Genomic DNA, 20,063 nt, shown 5'->3' with positions numbered 1-20,063 from the left:
AATATTTTTCACCCAATTTACAAAAAAAAATTTAAAGGTTAATGGAAAAAGATCTAAAAAATAAATATGCTAACTTTATTGCTGCTAAATTTTATGTATCTTATAAAAATAACAAAATGACTGCTTGAAAAAAAGTTTTTCAATCAAACATCAAAGTTTATCGCATTTATGCACATAATTTTTTGACATTGAAAGAAGTTTAAAGCTCTCAAAAATTTTAAGTCAGTTCTTTTTCCTTTTTTTTAAGCTTTTCTTATGTACTTAAATAATTAAGAGTAATTAAAACAAAATTTAAATTTTTTTAAGCTTTTTTAGTAGCTTTTTTAAACTTTTTAGTAGTTTTTTTTTAAGTAAATATGTTTTTAAGCTTTTTATAAGCAAATTTTTTCTAAGCTTTTGTTAAGTAAATTTTTTTAAGCTTTTTTTAAGTAAATTTTCTTAAGCTTTTCTTTTCAGCTCTTTTTAAAACTTTTTAAATTTACTCTCGACATTGTGCGCTTCTGAAATTATCAAAAAATGAAGTATTTCCTGTTAAAACTCTATTTTTATCAAAGTCACACATATCAAAACATTACAAATATTTCCATATGCAACAATGCGCATTTAGATACTTTAGTGGAAAAGTTAAACTTGTACAATCACTTTTACTATCAGCTTGTCGGTTGTTTATTCATGAAACCAGATAAAAAGCCTAAATATCTATTAATAATAAATTCAGTTTAAAAAAACTTAAATTTGGTTTATTCTTAACAAGACAACAACTGATTTTTGTCTTCGTAAAACTATATCATTCTAAAAAATTTCATTATTTAGTTTTTGAAACTATTGAAAAGCTTTAAACAATGAATGATTAAAATAGATTTGAAGTTGGCAAGAGCCATTAACGAACTGATCAAATTCGAGGCTATAATACTAGGAAAGCCAAACTCCACTAATGGTCTCTCCTGTAAAACTATTATAACTAACTTCTCATATAGTTAAGCTAATTCAATGCGACTAATTCTTTCCCAGAAAAAAAATCGTACTTAAAAAACATCTTGAATATTATAAACCACCAAGGAAGTTGTTGACAGTTTTTAGAGAAGTCTTGTTCTCTGAAACTACTGACCTTGTGTTCTAAAGAATAAAATGGTGCCATTGTTTGCTGTGCGGCCGATATAGACAGATATAGCCTTTGTTCTTTGCTGACATAGGCGAAACCTCCGACACTCTGGGATTAAACGTAATAAACAAAAGGAAAATCGGGACAGAATGGTTTTTCCTGAAGTATTTGGGACAGAAGCCAAAGAATTTTCTACTCTAGTTTTCAATTAACTTTTTCGCCTCTAATGCAACACATTGAATAATAGGTAATCCTTAATTTTACAGTAATTATGTGTTGATGATTTAGCTCATAATAAATACATTAGTAGAGACATTAGGGAAGAAAAGCGTGTTTTTTTAAATTCAAAATGGGATACATGTCAAATCTTATTTTGCTTTCAAGGTGAACGGCTGGGCTAAAATCTTGATGAAATTTTAGACATGCTTATTTTAAATTTAAATTCCTATACTCCTTATAGTAATAAATTCCTTGTACTCCTTATATTATAATTAATTACTTATAGTTTTCTGAAAAAACATTCTTTTAATTGTTACCAAAGAATTTTAAAAGTTTCATCAGTTTTTGCTCAAGATGATAGCAAGTAGCAAATTTTTAACGAGTAGATTAGATCTTTATAAAAGAAGTTTATAAAAAGTATATTATAAATTTACAAAAATTGTGCTTTTTGTCGATATGCCCTTTTTATTCTTATTTTCGATCATCTAGTCCTCGTCTTATTTTCGATATTCTAGTTAACAATCTTCTACAATGCAGAACAATGAGGTTTCAAGTAGAGAAAACAGTTTCGTCAGATATTTGATAGTTCCCGTTTAGTCACACATCACATGATTTCGTTGACGAAATAATTCTCAAAATTGAAGAAATATATAGCTCAAGGATTGCTGAATAGTCAAACGGGAGAGTTTCCTTTCTCTGTGATATAGTAATAACTAATGCTATGTGATGTAATAATAACTATGTGATATAGTAATAATAATTAATCCTGATGATGTGTTCTAACTCCACTAGAAATTTTCGTAATACTTATGTGACACCCTGTTGTATATAACGTTTCTGAAATTGTACATATCTATAAAAAATGTTATTAAGAAACTGTAGTTTGCAGAGAGAAACCGATTCCAAATTCTAAATCAGCAATTCAAAAGTGTCAGAGATCTGCTAAGAAATCTTATGAGACAGAAAATTAGAAGAAAAATATTGTTCCCAGTGTTATTGTTAAGATAAAAGAGATGGGCACTTATTCTTCTCTAATTTTATCTTGCATAATAATTTATTAGTTTTGTTAGTTTTTTTTTGTTTTACAAAATGAAATGTATTGATAAACTAAGACGAAAAGCGTGGAGGCTCAGCTATTAGAGTATTTGCCTTCTAATTAGTTGCACTGACTTCGAATCCCAGCATTTACTGGTCAATACGAATTCCGCATCCAACTCGCACCGACCACTGTGCTGACGTAAAATGCTGAAGTCCTGAGTGGTAGAAGGATCATAGGTTAGAGTCCCCTTGCCATCCGGCTAAACATGGGTGGTGTTCATGGTTTTTCACTCTAGGAAACGCAAATGATGGTTAGTTCCATCAAAAAGTATTCCACAAAGCAAAATTTCTCCCAATACTCGATCCAGGAGTTTCATTGTCTTCTGGATTGGGTTCAAAATTATAAGGCTACGGAGTTGAACATTAGTAGTCGTAAACCCAAAATTAGAAAATAAACTAAGGTAAAAAAAATTTAAAAAGTATGCAAAATAAAGGGAAAGGAATGGCAGAAAATTACAAATAAATATTAACGAAATATCCAGGTGAAAACAAAGCTTACTTTGCGATACATATGGATAAATTTAAACAGTGGAAAAAAAGCATAAATCATATTTTATAAATATATCAAAGTTTCAGTTCTGTAATGAAGCATTGTTCAAATACAAAATAAAAGATTAAAAAACAATGATTCGGAAAAAAAATCATAAAAAACTCCTGGTGTTTCAAGAAGCCGAAATTGAAAGGAAATATACTTCCAAGCATCAGAAAAGAATGGGATACTGGAAGAGTAATTAATTATTAGACTTTTGCACGATATAGAATGATTTTTAAAGACTTAGGTAAGTAGCTGAGAAGCAATGTGAAATAATTTTAGTGGAAGGAAATTTAACTATATGATAATAAGTCCTGCTATGTTGGGTTGTGGAACATCGTTTAATAACTCGATTTTTTTAACAACTGGATTTTTAATAATTGGGTTTTTATTGACTTGATTTCTTGATATGTCCTCCAAGTTTTTACGTATAGTTTGCCCAAAAGTAAGGTTATATATAGTTTGCCCAAGATCACAGCCAAGATCACAGCCTAATCACTTCACTGTCTTCTCCTTTTGAGGAATTTTTTTGAATTATAATTTCGATTTAATAGGATTTATATTTTCTGTAAATGTGACTACACTACTTTTCAAAATTAAATTAATAAAGAAATTAATATCGTAATTTTGGGTCAATTTAAATTACTTCAAAAAAGTATTCTATGAAATCTAATTTTAGTAACACTGTTTTGAGCTCGATAGTTCCTTGTTAAGTAGAAGTTTCGGATCACATTATATTAATACTGTGCGTGTTTTAAAAGTATGTTTATAAACCTTTACCCATATTCATGATAATTTCATCATAAATGTTTATGTTTCATAATTTTATCACCATCCCCGTAATTTTTCGTAGTTTAACTCTCTTTAAAAAATTTTAATGATATTCTTAGTTAATCTTTTTATAACGGATTTTTTTCATTGATTATACTTCAATTTGGATTTTTTCCATATTAAAGTCATGATAAGTTTTGATACCAAGGAAATGTTAATGTACGGATATATTGACTTCGTTAGTCTATAAATGTGCCATGCTTAATTTTTACACACTTACTTGAAAACGTTTCAGTCTATAAAACGTTTTTTGTATTTTTTTCTAGAATATGCTATTGCAACTTATAGGACTAATTTTGCTGATCCATTATATTCTATTTCTTGGTATGTTAACAACTAATAACATAACAAAAAACATACTTATTATGTTTCAAAAAAAGGTATTTTTTTAAAAATTTTGATCTTTATGATCTATAATCGTTCTGATCTACTCTTGTAATCACATAAATAATAAATATAATTATGACGACGTGTTAGGTTTTACACTTAATTTCTAAACTTATTGCAATAATTTGTGAAAAAAATAGTAATTTGTTTTACAAATAAACTTTTTGAATAGTACATCACATTTGTAATAGCCTTTTTTAACCTCCTCCTGAACTAAAACCAAATATTGAAATCTTGCTGCAGACTAAAGTTACCGTGCTTATTTCATTCCCTTTTTCTTCTTTTTTTGTTATAGCTTTAATATATATGCCTTAGAAAACGTAAGGCAAATTCCTGATGACGAAGAGTGTAATTGTAGACTCAATTTATTTTGTCATTATACTTTTATTTTTACCTGTAGAAGCAAACAATTTACCTCGTACGCTAATTCTCTTTAATTTGCTAACATCTAAAATTGAAAAATTGCCGTGCCTCTAATACACGATGTTGAGTTCGAGATTATTTAGGTAATTTTTGAGTTTCCTGTTCTGGCAACCTCTTCCTTCTTTTGTATATTTTGATGTAAATAAAGTAAGTTTCAGTTTGTTCTATGAGATACTTTCAGTCTAATTTACTCTCAATAAACCCAAATACACGGTAATTAATTTATTTTATTGTTATTAGTTTTTATTTTGATTAATTTTTATTTTAACTAATTTTTACTTTATTTTATCTACATTTTACATTATTAATTCAATTAAATATTTTTTTTCACGTATTTGCATCTATTTTAGCACGGAATGGTATAGGAAAATGCTAAATCTGTCTTTCATTCTTTTTTTTCCCTATTTGCGTATTATTTCTAATAACATGATGATATAAAGTGATATTCCTGCAAATTAAATGTAATTATTTGCATGAAATTACTAGTACCCATTCAACAAAATTATGCTACAGTTAATAGAAATTTTTTAATTTTGTTTTTGAATTATGAGTTTTTTTTTCTTAATTCGTAAATAATTCTTGCAAAAGATTTAAATGAAATAATTCGAAAATAATGCACAAAAAATAAGACTTCAGATCTTATAATTTAATTTACGATACCTTATTAAACTTTTTTTCCAATTCTTGTTCATAATATATAAGAATTACTTTGTTTACATGCAAGTTATCATGTTTATTAATAGTATGAATAGCAAGAAGAGAAAAAAATATGATTTTATAATATGAGATAAAATTTGGTTAATGTGGTAAAACTGAGTAATTTTATCTGACGGATTAAATTTTTAATCAGATATTTCTTGAGTGGGAAATGTTTTTCAGAAGTACAGCCTATCTTTACTGTGTAATATCTCTGAGGGACAATCAATTTTTCTCGTTGCTGAATTGTTAAAACTGGGTAATCCTTAAAATGCAACCGATGGCCCAATAGTCATTTTTTATGAAAAATGTGCATAAACCGTTCTTTCCCTCGGCCTTCATTCTTTAAAAAAAACATCTAAAATTAGAACTTTATTTCTACTTATAATTTTTTGACATAAAGAAAATCTCACATTTTCGTTTTTTAGAAATCTTCCGTAATGAGCCATAGTGGCTTAGGGGATAGAACATTCGCCTGCCAAAGAGGTGAAACAGGATCGAATCCCAGCGATGGCTGGTCGATACGAATTCCACACCTGGCTTACAGAGGCCACAGTATGACGTAAAATATCCTCAGTGGTGGACGGATCATGGGTTAGAGTCCCCTTGCCGTTAGGCTAATCGTGGGAGGTTTTCGCGATTTATCCCTTTATGCAACGTAAATGTGGGTTAGTTAGATCAAAAAATCCTCCATGAAGGCAAATTTCTCCCAATACTTGATCCAAGAGTTCCCTTGTCTTCGGAATTTGATTCGAAATTTCAAGGCTACCGAGTTGAATACTTCTAGCCGTAAGCTCAAAATTGGGTCGGCAGTTCAACGACGTTTATAAAATAAAATAAAATCTTCTGTAATAAAATAACTAATGAATACATAATTCAAAATTCCTGCAATTATCTTTAACAAGTTTACAGCATTAAAAAAATCATGGAGGAAAGAAACATTCAAGGTTTCAGCAGCTCTTGAAACTCTACAAATGGAACCAAATCTTAAAACGCATTCTTATTTAGATAAATAAAAATTTCTCTATTTAAAAGGTAACTGATTGCATCTTATAATATGAAAAAGAAATATCCTGTGATTTGCAAGGCTCTTCTGCCTACACTGTAAAAAATTCTGGAGCAAATAAGTTATTAAGTACCGACGCTTTGGATACATCATCGGTAAAATCCATTTTTACCGTAAAATATTATACCGTTATTTTTACAGTGATATTTATTTAATTAGAGTGTTGTAGTGATTTTACTGTAAAAAACATTTTTTGTTCCTTAACAAGTTTCGGTGAAACAGCATTTTACGGTGAGCTCCGGTACTTTTTACCGTAATTTGATCGGAATTTTTTACAGTTTAGGATCCCGTTACTGGAATGAGTATACTGCTAACTGTTAAAAACGGTAAGGTAATAAAAAGAAACGAAAAGTAATTTAAGTCAAGAAACATTGTCTTTATTCATACAATATGTAAATAAAAGTTGGCAAAATATTTTAGTCCTGTGAGCGAGCATATTAAGACTTTTCACATCAATGCCGAGCAACAGGTTACACAATTATTATCTACGGATTGTAAAAAATATCCAAGGCATACAACTGCATCAGAAAATCGTTATTTTTTTACAGGAATCTTGCTTGCTTATAAATATATATTATAATCACATGAGTTCTTATACTGCCAGCATTGCATGTATGAACAGTTACTTATTTTTTTACACATTGGTTTTGATTGCCCAGGAAACATAATGTTATAAAATTTGGATTCATTTAAGTGGAACGTTGAGATCATCTCATTCCTCAACTTGCTCCTTCTTGGCTCCAAGGGCCCAGTCGGGTTTGGTCTAATGTGCAAAAAGAAGTATAAATTAGTACAATTAACCAGCGTACTATATTGAATAAATAATGCTAAAAAACTGAAGTGGTAAGATATTACTTGATTATAAAACTTCATTCACTTCAAAAATTTACAGATTGCAAAATAGCAGTTGACATGTTTCAAGCGCTCAAAAATAGGCACATATTTTCAAGACTAGTCAGACGTAAATAGGAAGAAACTAAGATTTAAAATACCTAATACCGAATTTTAAAACCTAAAGTTTCCAAAGAAAAATGGAAAATAAAGGTGAGAAAGAAAAACTTCAGTAGCCGAGAAAGAATAAAAATAAACATGAAAAACATGAGAGAAACATTCCTCAATAATGCATAGAAATGCTTTTAACCCTGGCTGAACCAGTTCAACTACAGAGTTTTTTCTTGTTTTGTTTTTCTAACGTTTATTTTTATTCTTTCCCAGCTACTGACGTTTTTTGGTTTTATTCATTACCTTCATTTCCCATTTTTTCGTTAGCAACGTTACGTTTTTAAATTCACTTTGCAATTTAACAACACTTTGATAAGTCTTGAAAATGGGAGCCTATTTTTGAGCGCTTAAAACACGTCAATTGTTATTTCCAATCTGTACATTTTCGAGGCAAATGAAGTTTTTTAATCAAGTAAGAGCACACACTGTATATTATAATTAGATACAATATAATTTATGTAGTTTCTAAGTTTTGCAAGGTAATTATAACTTTTGATCAGTATATTAAAGCAGTATATAAATATTATTCTGTTAAGATGTAATTAAAAGCAGAATAATTAATCTTACATTTAAAAGGAATTTAGAAATATAAATAATGAATTTAAAACTAATAATATTTCAACTAATAATTCGAACATTTAGAGCTAATAATTCGTTTACATTATCAAATACTTAAATTTTGTTGCAATTAAATTGAAAATTTGAATTCTAATTTTTATGTTAATATACATAAAAAATATATGGGAATATATCTAAAAAATTTAAAAGCCATAAGCACTTACCTGTATTTAAGGGCATTCTTAGTGTTTGTTTATAGTGTTTAGTAGCTAGTATTGAACTTTTTATAAAAATTAATTTTAAAATATAAAAAATCTATATTTAGTAGCAAAGTGTCATTAAAAATTTCGGACAAATTTTATATCAAAAATATGCATACATATAATTTCAAAGAACAAATAGTAGCGTTCAAAAACACAAAAATATCAAAACAACAAAACACCACAAAAACACATACAAATATTCAAAAAAGCAAAAATATTTTTTCTGTAACTGCTTTTTTAGTAAAAAAGAAAAATTACTAAGCGATACAAAACAAAGGGTTAAAAATAACGGTTTTGTCAGCAGCAAATTTGTACAAACCCCGGCCCTTTAGCTATTTTAAATCTATTCTAATCTCTGAATGTGTGTTAAATTTCAAAAATCAAATCTTATTTAATCAATAACTGAAGAAATCCTAAACAGTATGGAATCTGTTCTACAATTCAACTTCAACGTGGTAGCTGAAAACCGTCTTAAAAACCTTTCAAAAATGCCTGGTTTCCTTTCTTTAAAAACATTGTGGTCAAAAATAACGAAAATTGTATGCCGCGCACAAAAAGTTAACCGTCCTGCTTAAAAATCTGTTTAAATTTCATTAAGAGATAGAAATGTTGCGGTTTGTTCAGTTCTGCTTAGAAAAATAAATATTATTAATTACGAAAATCTAATTTATCAAAGGATTGTGCTGCTTACTTTTTTATACATAATGTTTTATTTTATAATTACCGTTGAACAGTCGACCGAATTTTGAGTGTACGACTACCAATTTTCAACTCCATAACCTTTTAATTATGAACCCAATCCAGATAAAATAGGAACTTCTGGGACAAGAAGCGGGAGAAATTTGCCTTCGTGGAGGACTTTTTGATAGAACTAACCCCAAATTTGCGTAATATGACGAGAAAATCTACGAAAATTTTCCACAGTTAGCCTGACGACACGGGGACTCTAACGCATGATCCATCTACACTGAGGACATTTTACGTCAGCACTGTGGTTGATGCTAGCTGACTGCAGAATTTGAATTAACCAGCCATTGCTGGGATTCAAAGCTGGATCACTTGATTGGGAGCCGAGGCTCTATCCCTTAAGACACAGCGGCTTGTGATGCTTACAGAAACGTTCTTAAACAGTGTTTTTAATGCATATTAGATCCTTCCAATTGAATACATAATCTTGCGATTTTCATCAGTTAGCACCGACCTTTTTTACGAACTTTGTACTTGAGTTAGAATTTAAGTTATAATAAATTAAATAGTTTTCTAAACAGAACGTTGCAAAGCTTACATTTCTATCTCATTTTATTTTTCTAAAAACATTTTTTCCGCAGTTATTTTTTGAACATCTTGGCAATTAAAATTGAAATCGGAAATCTTTTTTTGTAAATATTTATTCGAAATATTCTTTTTTTCTGTTGATAATTACACAATATTTCAATTTTTATGTATGTTCAAAATGTGTAAAGAGTTCATTGGACAATAACAATCACTGAATGGCACGAACACTGAAGGATCTCAACAATTCGATGGTGAAACAACAGTGGAGTTACTTGTTTGCCCATTCGGGGGCTTTTTTCTGTGGACGAAAAAACATACATATAGAATAGATTCACATTAAACGTATAGAAAATTATACATATAATGTGTTAATTTCTGTTTATTCCAAATTGTGGACATTATGAAAGAGAAAAAAAATGGGACAGAATATAAAGAGGATTCGTTACGGTCTATGAAAATAATAGATTTGTAATTTATGTATTTTAAAAGCAAAGGATAATACATGAAAAGGCAAAAAAAGGGAAAAATCATGCATGGAACACGAAAAAGGAAAGGAGGTTAAAAAAATAGGATACATGTTTTTTTTTTATACAATACATTTAGAACAGTATTCAAAATAAAAACTTAATCAAATTAGGTAGCATAAAAGAGGAAAGTTTATGATAAAACTTCTAATTAAATTCTAATTAAAACATTGAATATTGAATTTAAGCATTAAATGTGCATTTCAAAAAAATAAATGTTTTATTCAAAACAAATTTTTGCTTAACTACTTAACTTATGAAAATAAATCATTAAAGTTTAAGAAGTAAGTTGTACAAAATTCAGCAAAGTTTTATTTTAAAAGCATTGTGTACCCAATTAAATAAATAAAGAATAATTTTTATTTTAATTATTCCACATTTATAAAATCATTAATACATTGTATCTATACGTTAATTGTTTTCAAGTAAATTTTTTTTAACATTTATAAAACTAAAAATAGTTACAGTACTTTAAGCTCCTCATTTAATGTCTTTATTTACACTTAGCCTAATCAAAAATTGAACTTATATATTGTACATATCTTATTCTAAAATCACAAAAAGAAATATTTAAATACTTAAAAAACAGAGTGTCTTATAGCTATTTCTCGTGAGGAAAAAAATTTAACTTTTTCCATATTTAATATTACTACTTATCAGTTACGTATTAAATTAAAATTACTGTAATGAAATATTTTAAATTGAAATGTATAAAATTCCTCGATACATCTGAGCTTGTTTTGTCTCCAACATATCATAAAAAAAGCTCTTTTTTGTTTAGCAAGGTGCTTGTAAACATTCAAAGCAATCTACATTCAACATTTATTAAGTTTACATTACCTCCTTGACATCTTCGTCAAGCTTGAATTTTGTTGATGGTCCAACAGATTTGAGGTTAGCTCTGAAGTCATTATCAGCCTTTTTAGCAGCGCGCATAAGTTTCTCAAACCTAAATGTGGAAAAATTCAACATAAATAAGCAAATAAACTCACTAATACATTCTTTCCGACGATCGGTCCCATAATAGTTTAATCAGAAAGCACAATTACCAGTAGATCATCAATGACAACTGTCAGTGAGCAAGTGGATGATCACTTTTGATCTGCCATCGAAGGGATTAAAAGTGCGTTAAACTACTCTACCTTAATATGTTTGAAATCACGTGCAGGTTAAGGAGGAGGAGCCCCCTCTCCAGAGAATCACAATTGTTATGACATATCTGTTACTACAGATCATCTTCTGGGATATTTCACGGACTGAGGAAAATAGCCCATGGTGCAGCTATAGTGCAATGGAAATTTTAAAAAAACTACTACTACCATATTGTTCCTTTTGTAGCCAGAAGTTTTGTCTCTTTCCGTGTCTTGCCAATTACATTAAGTTTATTTATAACCATCCTTCGTAAAGTTGTTTTAAGCTTTTCTCTTTTTCTATTGCTTTGAGGGTTCTAATACACAACAGCTTTATTTTAAACTTCTCAGGTTTCTTGGAGAACATAACCATATCCTTGTACGATTCTTAATTTTATGTTTAATAGCTTCGTAGTTCTAAGAATTCCAGAGTTAATAATTTTGTGAAACCACTAAATAAATAAGAATTTTCTTAAACAGTTATTGATAAATGACATTTCTTTCAGCATTTTTTATTGCAGTGGCATATTTCTGATCCATAGTACAGATTTCATTTTGGCATTCAAAATTCTAATTTTCGGTCATAATGTATATTTTCAGATTTCTTGCAAAAAATTAACAAATTCATATCTGTTAATAGTTAAGCGAGTAAGCAAAAAAACTCAACCGAAGCTAGTTGCATCATTAACGAGGAAAATGAAAAGTAAAGCATATAAATATGCAAGTAAGAGAACATGAAATATGATGATAGAAAGTAGCTATTGAGTTTCGCTTTAAGATGTTTCACTACATTTTGTTTAAAGGATTTCTCAAATATGTAAAAAAGGAGATGTTTTTCTGCAATTCGTTCTTAATCTGCTTAAGACTACTTATTTTACAAATTACTTTTTTTTCGCAATTTAAATTGATTTAATAATTTATATATAAATCGAACTCATTCCTCCTAACTTGACTTTATGAAACAAAAAGGTAATAGATAATATAAATTAGCAATATATTTTTTGCAATTCTTGCATACATAAACTCATAAGTTAAAAATATAAACATAAAAGTGCAACAATGTAAAAATGTCAACTCACTTTCCGTATTCGAATCGAGAAACTTTTTTGAGAGGTGGTTTGATGCTGAAAAAAAAGCATTCAAATTTAGTTTAGGGCTTTTTTTTTTACAAAGAAAAAAGACATTTGAAATGCAGTAACGATAAATAAGAAAATTTGAAATTTATTTTGGAATTTTAATTTAAATAAAGATTTCGAAATATATCTTTTGTTTTAAATTGAAAACGAGAATTTAAATAAGACGAAGAAGGAACAACTTACAATTTTCCTCTAAGGTCATTGACTTGCATGTTAAGTTCATTTATCTGAAAAACAATGATAATTATTGAAAGAAAATTAAAGAAATTTAGTAAATATTTTCTATTAGATGTTGATTATATATGATAATTATTAATATTCCATATGATTTTTGATTTTGATATCATTTATTATTTTGTATGATCTTATGATAACGGTTTCGATATTATTTGTTATTCCTAATGATTTTATGATTATGATTTCGATATCATTCATTATACCGTATGATTTTATGATTATGATTTTGATATCACTTGTTATTCCTAACGATTTTGATGTCATTTTGTTATTCTTAATGATTTTATGAAGAAGAAATAAAACATAAATTTTATTTTATGATGATCTCAATAATTTCTTACTCATAGTTTTTATTCATTTATTTTTAAGTTCATATGAAAAATTAAAATCAAAAACATTCTTATGGAAAGCTAATTTTAAGAAAGTTATTTATAAGGAAATATATTTTTCAATAAATTATTTTCACTTATGTTAATCGATATTTTAACTTTAAATGTATATTTTTTGAAAAATATGTTGATTAACATGCTTCCTTAATATTTGTTTATATAGCTTGCAACTAAGGTTTTTGTAAATCTAATTCATTTAAAGAATTCTTAATCTATTGCAAAATTTTAGCCTAATCATCCCAATATTTAAGATTCGCAACATATTTATGCGTTTTCATTTTTTAATTTTTAAGTTTATCTCAGCAAATATGAGAAATATACGAATATAGTGCTTTGTTTATTCAGTGCATTTCGTCAAAATTAAATATTAAATAGAAAAATGTTAAGAAACATTTTAAGTTCCGCAGTTATATTTAAACAAATCTTACCAATGCTAAAACTTATGCACATTAAGTTTCATGGATATGTTAATTTTTATAAAATTTGTAAAACATATTAAATAATGACCATTTAAGCTTACACTTAAAATGAAATTAATGCTAAAATAGTAATTATGAGTTTGTAAATTTAAAAACACAGTCAAAGGCTGGAAAAATTTAATAACTTATATTTATTTTAAAAACAGCGTGAAAATAGCCAAATAATAACGATACTTTTTTCTGTTTTAGTAAATTGAAATTTTGACTGAAAAATTGAATTGAGTTTAGTAAATTGAAATTAAGGAGACTTTTTTATAACTATAGTATTATTTTAACTATAGTGATACGGAACATAATATTTGTAATACTGAACCTTTATAACATACGACCATGTATGTTGAAGTACAAAGTGAGTATTTAGGTATGCTAAATATACCATGGTACTACTCGTTTACTTTTTGTCTCTCATTTATAAGATGTTCTTCAGAACTTGTCAGTTCACTACTTTCAAATTAATCATGGAGACTCATTCAGTTATTCAAAATTTTCAGTACAAATCTCATTTAAGTTCATTTTTAAAACTTTATTACGAAATACAGTATTTAGGAGAAAACTTTCAAAGGAAAATATCATAGCTGCTAATATTTAAAAATAGAAAACTATTTTTTACAGTTCGCAAGGGCAAAACTTGAATTATTCGTGGAATCGGGGGCGGAGCTCAATATCGGCCAATAAGAATATTTCATTGGCAATTCGAAATGTGTTCAAACGAATACTCCTGTTTATTTTGTATCGATTTAAAACCTAAATACTTTAATTGCAATTGATATTTCCACCAACTCTTTGAAATTGTGAAAAAAAAATGCACAGCAGAACTAAATAATATCAAATCAGCGTAAGTAAAATCACCAAACAGGATCTCGAGCAAACAGAATATAAATGAGAATAAATAACTGGCTTGGGAAACTACGTAGGACATAATTTTGAGTCAACAAAATGTTCCTCAGCATTATTACATGTAGACAGAGTATGAAGGTAAAGTATTCCATTTCGCAACAGCCTGTAGTAGCCCTAGGTAGTCATGGAAATTAGGGCTCCCCAATTTTGTGACCAACGGCATGATTATGGGATAACGGCAATTATGCCCAAGCCGCCATTTTTAAAAGACAGCTGGTACCTCCCCATCAGAAGCTAAATGGGCTTCAAGGCACCACTGGAGGATTGAACCTCGATTCTTCACAAGTTCTCAATTATGTTCAGCTTTAACCGATGAGTCATTGCGGCTCATGTATACATGTGGGGATGGAGCCCTAATTCTTTACGAGTTCTCAATTCTGTTCTGCTTTAACCGATGAGTGATCAAGGCTGATGTAGACATGTGGGGATTGAGTCCCAATTCTTCACGAGTTCTCAATTCTGTTTTGCTTTAACCTATGAGTCATCGCGGCTGATGTATGCATGTGGGGATTGAGCCCCAGTTCTCCACGAGTTCTCAATTCTGTTCTGCTTTAACCGATGAGTCATCGCGGCTCATGTAGACATGTGGGGATTGAACCCCAATTCTTCACGAGTTCTCAATTATGTTCAGCTTTAATCGATGAGTCATCGCGGTTCGTGTAGACATGTTTGGATTGAACCCTATTCTACACGAGTTTTCAATTCTGTTCTGCTTTAACCAATGAGCCACCACGGCTTATGTAGACATGAGAAAATTGAATCCCAATTCTTCACAAGTTCTCAACTCTGTTCTGCTTTAATCGATGAGCCATCACCGCTCAAGTAGACAGAATACCATCAAAGAATCAGTATTTCTTGTAGAACTTTTATCGTGTGAGATTGCATCCGAGAATAAGGCAATTGTTAAACCATAAAGCAGATAATTAGCCTTCCGATAGTAGGAAAAATTTTAATTAATGTTTTATAACTGAATTATATCGATATTTTAGAGAACGTAGTGAGAGTTATCCAGTATTAAACTCACGATTAATTTTTGACGTTTGTAATTTTCGTTCAATTGCTGTTAATCTTTGAGATAGACAAATACTGAAATACAAATAACTGACCTTGTACTCTTTGTGTCTGACTTCGTATTCCATATCATACTTGGCACTCTCCAAAGTAAGAATGCGTTCATGTAATTCTTTGCAGATTTGCATTAGTTCGGCTACAAAAAGCGAGGGAATGGTGGAAAAAGCAAAACATAATTAACGCAGTTAAAATAAGCCATTTACAGAGCATGCCATAATAACTAAATGCTTGAACATACACTAAGACCAACAAATAAACGAATGAAGCATTGGGAAAAGGAAGGGAGGCAAAAAATTAACGGTAAGATTCTCGTGAAGATGTATCATTTGAATGATAGCTAATAACTAAAGTCATAAACTTTGCATAATACCCCCGAGATTGCAAATCATTGTGGAATAAAAATTTCAAATTTTCAAAAAAATTTTACGTAATGTATTTGTTATCATTTCTTAAAAAAAGTTTTCATTGCCAAAATTGTGTCACTGACAGAATTTCAAAAAGTTATTCAATAGTTATGGTTGAGTGGAGCAAATTTATTTATTTTGATTTCTTATTAACGCACTGTTGTTATAATATCAAAGAAATTGTGATGATAGTTGTTCTCTTTTTCATTTGACACTTTTTGAAAGAATTAACTTTTTAATGGAAATTTTTATAACTTCTTCAAGAACAATCATCCAATGTTTGTTTGTTTTTTTTTGCACTTTTAGTAAAACATACAATTTACTTTGCAATATTTTTCAATGGTTTATTTTTAGCTTTTGTGAAGATTTTTAACGTCAGCATACGGCTTTATCTTCAGCGCGACCATTTTAAGTTAAATAAATGATAGTATAATAAGGTTTAGTCAAATATTACAATTGAAAATATTTTCAAAACTATTTTCCTTTCGAAGTAAATTTTAAAAAATAAAACAGTATTGATATTTGTCAAGCGTCTTTGAAATTTTATCCATTTTTATGATCATTGATATCATTAGAGCAATTCATGAAAAGTAAGTGCTTAAATATAAAAAAGAAAGAGCATATTTGAATTTATCCAAATATCCTATTTGAAGAGCATATTTGAATTGAACTAAGCCAAATTATACAAATAAAAACTATTTAGTAAATGTTCTGTTCTGGCTATAACTGATACTATAAAAAAGCATTTGCATCGTTTTTTGCCTTAGTTAGTAGCTTAATCTCGGAAGCAAAATAGCGAGACATCTTAATATAACAAAAACAAAAAGTCATTCCAAAATAACAAAATATTGTTAGTTTGCAAAAAATATTACTCACAAAACTTTGATAAAACAACACAAAGTTTATGAATAAACGGCACAAAAGGGTAAAATTACATCAGCTACAAAAAAAAGAACGAAACAAAAATGCCATTCATTATCAGCTCAAAAAATTCAGACCATCTCAGCGATGTTTGTAAACACTAAAAAAGCGTGAGTTGGCGTAGCTTCTCCTTTTTTTTCATTCCGATATTATATAAGAGCAAAAATGTAAAAAAAAAAAAATGTTTCTCATTGAATGTCGCCATACCACAAACTCCTTCTGTCTAACTGCGTATTCCAAATCATATTTAGCGTCTTCTAGCTTCACAATCCGTTGATGATATTCCTTGCAGATGGCCTGAAGGGCAGCTACAGCCCGACGAGATAGATCGCGAGTATCAGGATGAAGGAGAAGGAAATGCAGGAAGGGAAGTACAAAAAAAAAAGAGGAAAAAGGGAAGAAAAGGAAACATTATCCTCAAAATGAGTTTCAAGGAAAAAGACAGAATTTAACAATAATGCTTTATTTTGTCAAATATTTTTGAAAAGTATAACTAATAAATTATTTTTAATCACTGTTGTTTAAAATAAAACACTCTTGCACAAGTCGCCTTTATCCCTCCCCCTCCCCAGACAAGCTGCACTAAAAATTTACGGATCAAATTACAGCATAAAATACCGGAACTTTGGGTTCATCATCCGTAAAACCCATTTTACCATAAAATCCATTTTTACTGTAAAAAAGTATATCGAAATTTTATAGAAATATTTATTTAGTTATAATAATTCAGCTATTTGACGGTAATTATCAGATTTTTTGTTCCTTAACTTGTTTCGGTTAAAATGGATTTTACGGTAAAAAGTACTGGTACCCGGATTGTTCGTATTTTTACTGTAATTTTCTACAGTGTAAAATCTCTACAATTTTGAAACAAACGGCACAACGGTGGCAATAGCATAAGTATATTGCGCACCAGCCAGCGTTACTTCCCAGACCAGTATATACCCGTCGATCAGAAGCTGGGTGGGCTTGAAACCACTGACTGGAGATAAATTGAAGGCCATTGCGGATCTTATTTTTAAAATACTAATTTGTAAGATTTTTTCAAAATTTTGCGAATTTTTTCTCATTCTTTTTCAAAACATTTGACAATATAAATTTTTTGGGGAAAACCAAAGTTCAAATTTTAATCTAACACTAAAAAATAAAAACGTCATTCCTATTTAAAATGAATGCTGAACATGTAAAAACATGCTATATAAACTCGTAGATTAAATAAGTATTTTAATTTTTTTTTCTTGTAATATTCAGCAAAAGAAAATATGCCTACGTGATTAATACTTCTAGATTTTCAGCAATTTTCTTTAATTTTTCAAATTAATTTTCAAAAACCTTTGGTTCCCCCAATATATATAACACACAATTAAGTTTCTATTCTCTATTATAACATAGAGCAAAATAAATTTGCATACACAAATAAAATTTGCTTCATACTTTGAACTTGCAAATACTATGTTTATTAATTAAGAAACATGGAAGATTTACTAATTTTCTGAGTTCTTCTGAAAAAGTGAATAAAATAAAATAGTAACAGTCTATATATACGACTAAACAATGCATGCAGAAAATAATTTCAAACAAAAAAACAAATCCCTAAATAATAAACATTAAGAAAAATATTTAAAACATCATTTAAAAATAACTTCAAAAAAGGCAATGAAATAACTTTAAAAAATACGAATTACTAAACTTGAAACATGACATAAAAACAAATTAACATTGTCGCCGAATCCACAACATTTACACTTAAACTAAAAAAATATTACAAAACAACATATAGGCATGCATCAGAGATTATATTTCTTAAAACTATATTTATTTCACATTTGTAAATTGCTGATCATAAATTCAAAAATAAACTATCAAAACTAAAATAAATAATTTGTTTTAAAATTTAAGCAAAGAAATTTTTAAAAAAAAAAAATTTTCCAAAATTCATTTGAAGTATGTATATTAATATCTTCATATAAATTCACTCCACTTATCGAAATCTTGTCATAATTCCACAAATTCAAATTTTATTAAAGCTTACTATATACTTCATACCTATTTATCATGGAACAAATAGTTTTTAAACAAAGTTTCATCGTTTCCTAAACCTTAAAGAACATAATAAGTTCTTTAATTCATCTAAGAAATAATATCAAATATTTGCATATTATCTTTTTAATGCAATCTAAATTATTAATTAATTAGATGTTAATAAATTATATTTTTAAATTGTTAATGTGTTCAGCGTTACCTTCATTGATTCCATCTAAGTTCTTAGAAGGCCCACATCGTTCGGCAATTGTCCTTTTCCTTTCTTCGGCTTTTCTTTCTTGTTCTTTCTTTAATTCTTCGGCGGCTTTTTTCCTCAAGAGTGTCTAGAAAGAATAAAATATGTTTTCAGAATTTCTCGCATAATAGATACAAAAAAAATTATAATAAACAAGTTGCCCAAGAGTCGGGAAGGCTCAAGGCAGTAGTACCCATTTTTTTCGACTATGGCTCCCTAAAAGATTCTTCCTTTAGGCGGAACCCTGACTTGAGATTATGTGATATAGTAGTCAAAAAAACTAATTTCACCAATTGTATAGTAATAAATCAACTGTAATGTAATAATGCCTAGCTTTCTAAATGGTTTATAAATTTCCGAAATATAGAATTATATTATTAAACCTAATTCGAGATTAAATGGAAATTATTTTATTTTTTATAGCTTTTGCAGTTATGTAGACTTTTCTACATCTTTTAAATATACTGCTACTATGTACAATTTTCCACATCTTTTCAGTCATTCTTAGTAACCTTTGATGCTGTTTACAATAATTATGTATAGACATGTTGCATCGGTTCAAGCAAAAGGTTTTTCAAGTTTCAATTGAGAGTTTAAGAAAATGAAAACTAAGTAAAATCAGTTACATTTAGAAAAGAAGAAATTTTTTCTATTAAAGACTTACCCTCAACTTCTTCTTACGGGTAGGTGTCATGAAACCTCGTTTGCCGCCACCTTTCTTGGCTTGAGCTGCGGCCTCTAACCGGGCCCGCACCTCAGCCTTCTTTTTGTCCTTCTCAGCCTGTATTCTCTTCTGGTCCTGTTTAAAATAAAATATTTTAAAATGAAAAAATATTTTAATATAAAATATTTTAAAATAAATGTTTTATACAGAATAGAAAAGTTGGAAATTGTAAAATATTTTAATAAATAATAGCATACTTACATCGCTTTATTATCAGGAAGTCAGCAGCAGTTCATAGAAAGAAATCAAGTAACCCATGTTAGATAATTAGAATAACAAGAGGCAAAAGAATTAAAGCAAAGTAAATTATGTGCTATATTAATAAAATTTAATATATATATATNATATATATATATTACATTAATCACATTTCATATGCAACTGATATAAGAAAAAACTGGCATTTTGGATTATCCAGTTT

At 28.7% G+C, this 20,063-nt stretch overlaps 1 protein-coding gene across 2 annotated transcripts; it reads right to left on the bottom strand.

The window, feature by feature from the left end:
- Positions 1 to 6,709: 6,709 nt before the first annotated feature.
- Positions 6,710 to 19,741, bottom strand: LOC107454813 (troponin I). Of its 2 annotated transcripts, none has more exons than XM_043042534.2 (7): positions 19,583 to 19,736; positions 18,883 to 19,006; positions 16,848 to 16,948; positions 12,426 to 12,469; positions 12,186 to 12,230; positions 10,817 to 10,925; positions 6,710 to 7,117 (listed from the first exon to the last, which is right to left on the bottom strand). In XM_043042534.2, exons 1-7 carry the CDS (start codon positions 19,610 to 19,612, stop codon positions 7,067 to 7,069), a joined length of 504 nt encoding a protein of 167 aa, XP_042898468.2. In that variant the 5' UTR covers positions 19,613 to 19,736; the 3' UTR covers positions 6,710 to 7,066. The 2 variants fall into 2 exon arrangements, with proteins under 2 accessions (XP_042898468.2, XP_042898469.2); XM_043042535.2 differs by lacking the exon at positions 6,710 to 7,117 and adding an exon at positions 9,548 to 9,750 and having other exon boundaries at positions 19,583 to 19,741.
- Between the last annotated feature and the right edge of the window lie 322 nt (positions 19,742 to 20,063).

This window comes from Parasteatoda tepidariorum, chromosome 2, assembly GCF_043381705.1.
Source record: "Parasteatoda tepidariorum isolate YZ-2023 chromosome 2, CAS_Ptep_4.0, whole genome shotgun sequence".
NCBI lineage: Eukaryota > Metazoa > Arthropoda > Arachnida > Araneae > Theridiidae > Parasteatoda > Parasteatoda tepidariorum.
Note: the sequence above shows the minus strand (reverse complement) of the source record. Positions and strands in the feature narration are given on the sequence as shown.